Consider the following 8,860-nt stretch of genomic DNA (forward strand, 5'->3'; position numbering starts at 1 on the left):
CAATACCAAAACTCTCTCTCACACGAACGGAAAGCGGCTCCAATCATCAACCTAAAGCAAACATACCATACCAACAACTACCAAACGTTCAACGTACCAACATCCGAAGTTCAAACGAAAAATAAAAACATATGTCTTACTAGTACAACCAAATCGAACTACTAAAACAGCATAAAAATAAAATAGACATGAAAGGATATATGTTGCTTCAGTCTATCTCCATCACTCCTCGTCTGACTCCTCCTCCATCTGCTGCACTCCTGAGCCTCCAGCCTGCTGCCATCCATACTGTCCAACATAACCATAACCACTCTGCCCACCCCACGGATCGTACCCCGGATACTGTCCATAGACGTACGGAGTCTGCTGCTCACCTCCATACTGTGGTGGAGGAAGTAACCCGGAAAAAGGTGGAGGAACCTCTAGGTTCATACCTGACATCATATACCTGAGCATGTCATCCTCGCGGTGGTGGCTATGCATCGTCCACTGGTGATCAACTCTCATTCTGTTTTCTAGCTGATCAAATCGCTGCTGGGTCATGTCATAAGCAGCTTCAAGGGTGAACGGACTAGGTCGTGGTTGTCTAAGTGGTTACTGTGGAACTGGGACCTCACGCCTCTGCCTAGGTACCGGCTGTCGTGCTGGAGGAGCGCCCTGTGAGTGATTCCATTCTGGCGGGTCTGAAGATGTTAGAACACCCGCTAACTGTAGATCCGCAACACTCCAATGAACCGTTGGAAAACTCTCATGCATCTGCTCAAGCTTATATTTCGTGAGAGCCCGTACATTCCTTGCCAACCTAGCTATGTAAGGCCCAAGATCCATTGCAGCCCATTTTCCTCCCCTACGAGGTCGATTGCACGACCATGCGAAGAAACTTGCCAAGTTCCGATTCCTTTTTTCCACCATACACATCAACGCAAAAATATCCAACCAATTGGCCTTATTCTCACCCGACTTTCTCGCCACAACCGTAGTCGCCAATGCCTTCAGAATATACCTATGTATCGGATCACGAACCGATGTGATAAGGTTCATTTGGTCGAACGGTTGGGTCGCAATTGTTTCCCAAAATCTAGCCAAATCCGTTGAATCCAAACACTTCGGCCGAGGATAATTGTACACACCCCTTAACCCATTAACAAACTCATCTGTCTGCACCTCCTCCTGCGTATAAAAACCCAAAGCCACTCCAAACTGAGCAATGCTCATCTCATATAAATTCCTGCCCAATGAGAACGAAACCGCGTTTCTCTCGGCAAAAGTACCCTCTTTATGATGAAAGGTACAATGGAACTCAAGTGTCAGTTCCGTATACTGTTTCCAATCACAATCCATTGCCGCTCTCAGTCTTGGCCCCAACAATTCCGCTACACGATCACTAGCTCCGATGCTTTGCAACCACTCCCAATCGATCGTGCGATGCTCCAACATTTGAGTTACCACATATTTCTTTAGTTTTACCCTTTCTTCACTATCCTCTTCAAAATCCAAAACCGGGTGATCAACTATCCTCTCAACTCGAGAGTAAACTTCCCTATCGTTTCCACGATATTGGATTTTCCTTTTCCTTGGGTTAACCGATTAGCCTTCACCTGACATGTTTCTGCAAAACAAGAAAGATTTGACAAGAAAAACAATGCATAATGTTAGTAATCACAAACTATTTTTGGTGTTTTTTAAAAAAAAATTATTTTTATTTTATTTTCTTTTTTTTTTAGAAACTAGAATAGCCGTATAGCATTTCATTACAAAAGCGTAAGTTAAACATCATTCTACCCGAATGGAGATTTAGTACGGGCAAAATGTTGTGAACTTGTACGTGCATATTAGTAAACCCGACACTAGACTCAAAGTACTACTCTAAGAAAACTACTAGACTTAATAAACTCGAACGACCTAAGACTCAATGTACACTATCTCCTCCCGGCACTTTAATTGTCCTCAATTAAGCATAAGTGCCAAAATATCCCCACACTTGAGGCTAAACAAGTGAGAGTTTGAACCTTGTAAATCGTAGGACGACGTTTCGTGCAATAAAAACCATTTAGAAAACTAATTAGATTTGCAAAAAATCAGTTCAAAAACCTATTTCTTTTAGCAAAAACTTCTTTGTGTTAGCCAAACATCCCCTTGTAGTTCAAACATGTTGCCTAGATATCCACACCTAACTCACAAGTTTCAAACAACCCCAAGTAAACCAACCCGAAGCATCCGCAAGCCTCATTCTATGTAAACATCCAAACAAAACCACCCGCATACCACTAGCATCATGAACGGATCAAAAACCTCAACTTTTGCAAACTACCTAAACCCTAGACTCAAAACATGACTGGCCCGACACTACAAATGAACAATAATGATACCTACTAATGAGAAATCACAGAAAACATACCTTGGAGTCGGATTAAGCAAGAAAAATGAAGCCTTGAACTTGTGGTGCACAAGTTTGTCCAAAAACGCGAAGATTTATCGCGATTTCGGGTGAAATTGATGGTGGGAATTGTAGGGAAAGTGATTGTGGTGATTTAGGAAGAAGAATGGAGTGATTTGGTGGAAAAATGAGCAAGTTATGGTGATTTTAGTGTTCTTGCGACTAGGGTTTCGTAGTGGAGAAAAGGAAAAGTGATGTGCAGCGAACAGGGTCAAAACAGCTTTTATTCCGGTCTTGGGGGGCCTCGCGTGACGCTAGGGGGTGAGGGGGGGCCTCGCGTAGCGCGGCGCTACCAAAAAACTCAATTTTTTTTCCTTTTTGCCTCGCGTGATGCTAAGGCCCTAGGCGTCACGCCTAGGGCCGTTTTTCACAGAATGTTGCGAGAATTTTAGCTGTTCATGCCTTAGAACTTTTTCAACACGTGTCCCCACCATCCAAAACTCCTAAAAATTTTTCTAAGTATGAAGGAAACATACCTGGGACCTCTTTTCTCATGCTTCTTCTGTTCCATAGCGGTGACGAAACCTGCAAAATTCTCAACGACACAAAACAAACACCGAAAATCTACGAAAATACTTGTTAGAACACGAAAATACTCAAACGATGACTCTTATACAAACAATACAAAATGTACACTTGGGCTTTCACCCAAAACACTAATTGGCGGCTTTAGGTGGGATTTCGAGAGGAATTTCCTCCCGCTCATCCTTATTTATCACTCCTCCAACGTACCGTTTCAAACGATGGCCATTCACCGTCCAAGTACGGCCATCCTTCTCATCCATGATTTCCACCGCTCCATACGAAAACACATAGTGAACCATAAAAGGTCCCGACCACTTCGATTTCAACTTACCTGCAAAAAGCTTCAATCTTGAGTTGTAAAGAAGCACTTTGTCGCCTTTGCTAAACTCCTTCACTTGCCTCAACCTTCTATCATGTAACAACTTCGTTTTCTCCTTGATTCCCAACGATCGAGCATATGTTGTATCCCTAAGCTTCTCAAGCTCATGAATTTGAAAGAAACGCTTCCTAGCGGCTTCGGTCATGTCTAAATTAACGGTTTTTAATGCCCACAGCGCTCTATGCTCTAACTCTACGGGAAGATGACAAGCTTTTCAATAGACGATCATGAAGGGTGTGGTTCCTAAAGGTGTCTTGTAAGCGGTTCTAAATGCCCACAATGCATCGTCTAGCTTGTCCGACCAATCTTTCCTATTTTTACCCACTGTTTTCTCTAAGATTCATTTAATACCGCGATTCACATTCTCTACTTGTCCACTTGTTTGTGGATGATATGCGGTAGACAAACAATGAGTGACACCGTAGCGTGCAAGCAACTTCTCCATCAATGCATTGCAAAAGTGAGTGCCACGGTCACTAATTAAGGCTTTAGGAGTACTGAATCGGGAAAAGAGCTTTTTGAGAAATTTCAACACTACTCAGGCTTTGTTTGTGGGAAGAGCTTGAGCCTCAACCCATTTAGACACGTAATCAATCGCCACGAGTATGTAACGGTTTCCTTTGGAGATTGGGAAAGGTCCCATGAAATCGATGCCCCAAACGTCAAAAACTTCTACTACTTGTATGGGGTTTTGAGACATCTCATCTTTGGCGGAAATATTGCCGGTTCGTTGACATGCATCACACATCTTCACGAACTCCTCGGCATCTCTAAGAACGGTAGGCCAATAGAAACCACAATCAAATACCTTTTGAGCGGTGGAGTGTGCACCATGGTGTCCTCCCGTGAGACCCTCATGCACATGCTTTATGATGTTCCACCCCTCCTCTCTCGACACACAGCGTCTAAGAACTCTATCTCCCCCTATCCGGGAAAGAAAAGGGTCATCCCACACATACTTCCTTGCCTCACTAATTAAACGCTTCTTTTGTTGTGTGGACATCCCTTTCACAACACTGCCACTAGAGAGGTAATTTGCTAAGTCGCAAAACCATGGCAATCCTTCTTTCTCGGCCTCAACAAACTCTATAGACGCGTGAGGGAACGTATCTCCAATCTCCTCCTCACGGATCTCTTCTCTCTTGGGATCCTCTAGACGCGATAAATGATCGGCCGCCACATTCTCGGCCCCTCTCTTGTCCCTAATCTCAATATCGAACTCGCTAAGCAAAAGAATCCACCGAATGAGTCGGGGTTTGGCGTCTTTCTTTTGAAAAAGAAAACGCAACGCGGAGTGGTCAGTGAATACTATCGTTTTGGATAACACGAGGTATGAGCGGAATTTATCAAAAGCGAAAACTACGGCTAAAAGCTCTTTCTCCGTGGTGGTGTAGTTCTCTTGAGCATCATTGAGCGTCTTGCTCGCGTAGTAAATGGGGTGGAAGTGCTTATCCTTTCTTTGTCCTAAAACCACTCCAACGACATAGTCACTCGCATCGCACATGAGCTCAAATGGCAGGCTCCAGTCGGGCGAGATAAGAATAGGTGCACTAACCAACTGCTCCTTCAAAAAGTTGAAGGCTTTTAGACACTCCTCGTCGAAGACGAATGGAACATCCTTTTCTAGCAAACGGGTCATGGGGCGGGTGATTTTTGAAAAATCCCTAATGAAGCGCCTATAGAAGCCCGCATGCCCTAGAAAACTCCTAATCGACTTAACAGTCGTGGGTGGAGGTAACCTACTAATGGTGTCTATTTTCGCACGATCTACCTCAATACCCTCTCTCGATATCTTATGCCCTAACACAATACCTTCCGTCACCGTGAAGTGACACTTCTCCCAATTTAGCATAAGCTTCATCTCCATGCACCGCTTCAACATCCTCTCCAAATTCTTCAAACACACATCGAAAGAATCACCATAAACTGAAAAATCATCCATGAAAACCTCCATGGAAGTCTCTATCATATCCTGAAATATGGCGACCATGCAACGCTGAAAAGTAGCTGGAGCGTTACATAACTCGAATGGCATGCGTCGGTACGCATAGGTACCATAGGGGCATGTGAAGGTGGTCTTATCCTGATCCTCTGGTGCGATGGGGATCTGGAAGTAACAGGAAAAGCCGTCTAGAAAACAATAAAATTGTTGACCGGCGAGACGCTCCAATATTTTATCTATGAAAGGCAATGGGAAGTGGTCTTTATGGGTGGCATCATTCAACTTTCGGTAGTCGATGCACACACGCCACCCCGTGACCGTGCGAGAAGGGATAAGCTCATTCTTTTCGTTCATGACAACGGTCATCCCCCCCCCCTTCTTGGGGACAACCTGTGTGGGACTAACCCAAGGTGAATCGGAAATGGGATAGATCATCCCGGCATCTAGGAGTTTAAGAACCTCCTTCTTCACTACATCTTGCATGTTGGGGTTAAGCCTTCTTTGGGGTTGCACCACCGGTTTATAATCATCCTCCATGAGTATCTGGTGAGTACAATAAGAAGGGCTTATGCCCTTGATGTCGGACAACCTCCATGCAATGGCCTCTTTGTTGGCCCTCAACACATCCAACAACCTCAAGTTCTCACTTTCCTCTAACGCGGATGAAATAATAACGGGTAGCTCGGAACCCTCCCCTAAGAAAGCATACTCTAGATGAGATGGAAGTACCTTAAGTTCTAAGGGTAGGGGTTGGGTGGTGTCATCATTAACCGCTAACACATCAGGGATTAGAGGAATCCCCTCCTCTTCAACTTCATCTATACTCTTCACCTCCTCCTCTACCTTCTCTCCTACCACTAGGTCCACTCCACTAATGTACTCTAAGCATTGATCGACACATGAGATAAACGAATTCAAAAAGTAGACGGAATGACAAGGACCACTATAGTCATCCGAACCACTCGGGTGGTTCATGGAACGCTCTATCTCAAATGTAACTCTCTCCTCTCCGACCCTAAGAGTGATCTTACCATCATGAACGTCTATAAGGGCTTTAGCGGTACGTAAGAAAGGACGACCTAGTATAATGGGAACTCTCTCATCCGCCTCCATATCAAGAATTACGAAATCGGCGGGAAACACGAATTTGTCCACCTTAACTAGCAAGTTCTCAACTATACCCCTAGGGTATTTAACGGACCGATCGGCTAAGGACAATGTCATTCGGGTAGGTGCAAGCTCTCCTAGGTCTAGCTTCTCATAAAGAGAAAAGGGCATCAAGTTGATGCTAGCACCTAAGTCGGCCAAAGCTCTAGTGTTGGTGTTGCTACCGAATAGACAAGGAATGGTAAAAATACCGGGATCGGTAAGCTTTTCGGGAAGCTTATTTAACACAACGGCGGAACATCCCCCATTCAATGGGACGTTGGACAACTCTCCTAACTTCTCTTTGTTCCTAAGGAGTTCTTTTAAGAACTTCGCCTATTTCGGCATCGATTGAAGTGCCTCTATAAACGGTAGATTAATCTTCAATTGCTTGAAGATGTCTAGAAATTGTCCGTATTCCCTTGTGTATTTTTGGTTCTTAAAGCGTGAGGGAAACGGAACATACGCATGGTTCACTAAAGGTGAAGGTCTAACGTCTATAGGGGTTTTCTCAACTTTCTCCTCACTTTGAGACTCACCGGGCCGTGTGGTACTTGCTGGGCTTAGCCTCTTTTGCACTTTGTCGGGAGCCTCCATCTCGATCACTTCATCAATAATATCTCCATCCTCATTGACTACTCTCTCCTCTACACTCGGGTTCCCTACGGTTTTGCCACTACGGGTGGTAATGGCTTTAGCATGGGCATTAGGGTTCGGTTGAGTGTTACCCGCAAACTGACTGGGTAATCTCTCTTCTAGCTTCCTAGACATGTCTCCTACAACTCTTTGAAGGTCTTGGAATGAGGCTTGGTGGTTCTTAAGCATGAGATTGTGTTCACTAAGGGTCTTTTGAGTGGTTTGGTCCCTAACAATTAGTTGACTCATCATGGACTCCATCCTTTCTAAACTACCCCCTAGATCATAGCTTGAACCTTGACCTGTTTGACCTTGGTTATTTGACCCCCCATCCTTGACCTGCCCATTGAACCCCTTGTTGAACTGTCCACCTGAAACCCCACCAAAAAGTGAATCCTGACCCCTATTTGGGTTTTGAGCCATTTGAAAACCAGGGGGTCCATTTGAGCGAAAAGTGTTATTATTATTAAAGTTGTTATTATTATTATTATTTCGCCAACCCGACCAAAAATTATTATTATTATTACCAAACCCGCTAGGTTGACCTCTACCAAAACCGCCTACAAAATCAACTTGCTCCTCTCCCACTAACAATGGGCACACATTCGTGTCATGTCCCCTCGGCAAAACTCACATTTGTCTACTTTAGCCTTAATTTCTTTAAGTTCCCTAGACATGTTTTCCAAAACAGAGGCTAAACTAGGATCCATGGTGACATGGTTCACCCCTTGATCGGAGTGTCACGCTCCGGTCAAAGATAATATTTATAAGCCCAAATTACCCTTAACAATGTGTTAGTGGTAGTAAGGGGTCGATCCACGAAGAGTATGTGGTTCGTGTATGGATTCGAATGAATTATAAACAATTGTCACAATTATGAAGCTTGCTAAAGTGTTTTTGTATTTTTGTTTAATGGAGAGATATGATTTTTAACTAATTGAATTGATGCAAAATGATTAACAACTACTAATTAACGATTGCAAGAAAAATGATTACTAGAACGATATTAATAAAAAGGGATCACACCCGGGTTCGGTAATTATTAACCTAGGATTTCTACAAGTTCAAGTTTCAACTCAAATGCATTTGATTAACGGATTTAGTGTACCGTGACTTGGGTGCTACTAACTATCAACGCCCCGAAGAACGGACAAAAAGACACTTTGTAATCAACACAAGTAAATCCTAACAATGACAATGTACAATTACATATCACCGTTTCGCGAAGTCATAACTTTTAACATCGCTCGACAATTCACGAATTCGTAACAAATGTAATACTATTGTCAAGAGTTTCAAAAACCAAATACAAATTGTCACTAAGTTAAAACAAGAACAATTCAAAACCCTAGAATTAACAACTACCTACACCGGGGTGAAACCGAGATGATTAGCCGCTCATGGTTGAAGAAGCTTGATCACCGGATATTTGGAACGCGGAAGGATTCATCTTGAAGCTTGCTTGGATGGAGAATTGATGGATGATTGGGGTTTGTGAATGAAAATGGTGAGTGTGAGTGAAGGATGGAGAACTAGGGTTTAGGATGGTGAATTGGGGATTTTGATGGTGATTCGGTTGTTGTGATGATGATGGATAGATTGGAAATCAAGTGGTAGGTGATAATGGCTCCAAGTTGATGTTTTCAAAACTCAATTCTTGTGTAACTTACGAGTTGAAATGAATGAGAGCCAATAGAAATCGAACTAGACCTCACTTTGACCAAAAATCCCGTTTTGCGAATCCAACACCCGTCGCCGACGGGCCTGACCCCGTCGCCGACGGGTTCCCAAAAAT

At 43.6% G+C, this 8,860-nt stretch overlaps 1 protein-coding gene across 1 annotated transcript; it reads right to left on the reverse strand.

The window, feature by feature from the left end:
- Positions 1-1,511: 1,511 nt before the first annotated feature.
- LOC110924286 lies at positions 1,512-3,786 on the reverse strand. The gene is made up of 3 exons (XM_022168313.1): positions 3,693-3,786; positions 3,294-3,533; positions 1,512-1,609 (listed from the first exon to the last, which is right to left on the reverse strand). The coding sequence occupies exons 1-3, from the start codon at positions 3,784-3,786 to the stop codon at positions 1,512-1,514; spliced, it is 432 nt and encodes a 143-aa protein (XP_022024005.1).
- Positions 3,787-8,860: the final 5,074 nt, after the last annotated feature.

The sequence above is a fragment of the Helianthus annuus genome, chromosome 17, assembly GCF_002127325.2.
Source record: "Helianthus annuus cultivar XRQ/B chromosome 17, HanXRQr2.0-SUNRISE, whole genome shotgun sequence".
Classification (NCBI taxonomy): domain Eukaryota; kingdom Viridiplantae; phylum Streptophyta; class Magnoliopsida; order Asterales; family Asteraceae; genus Helianthus; species Helianthus annuus.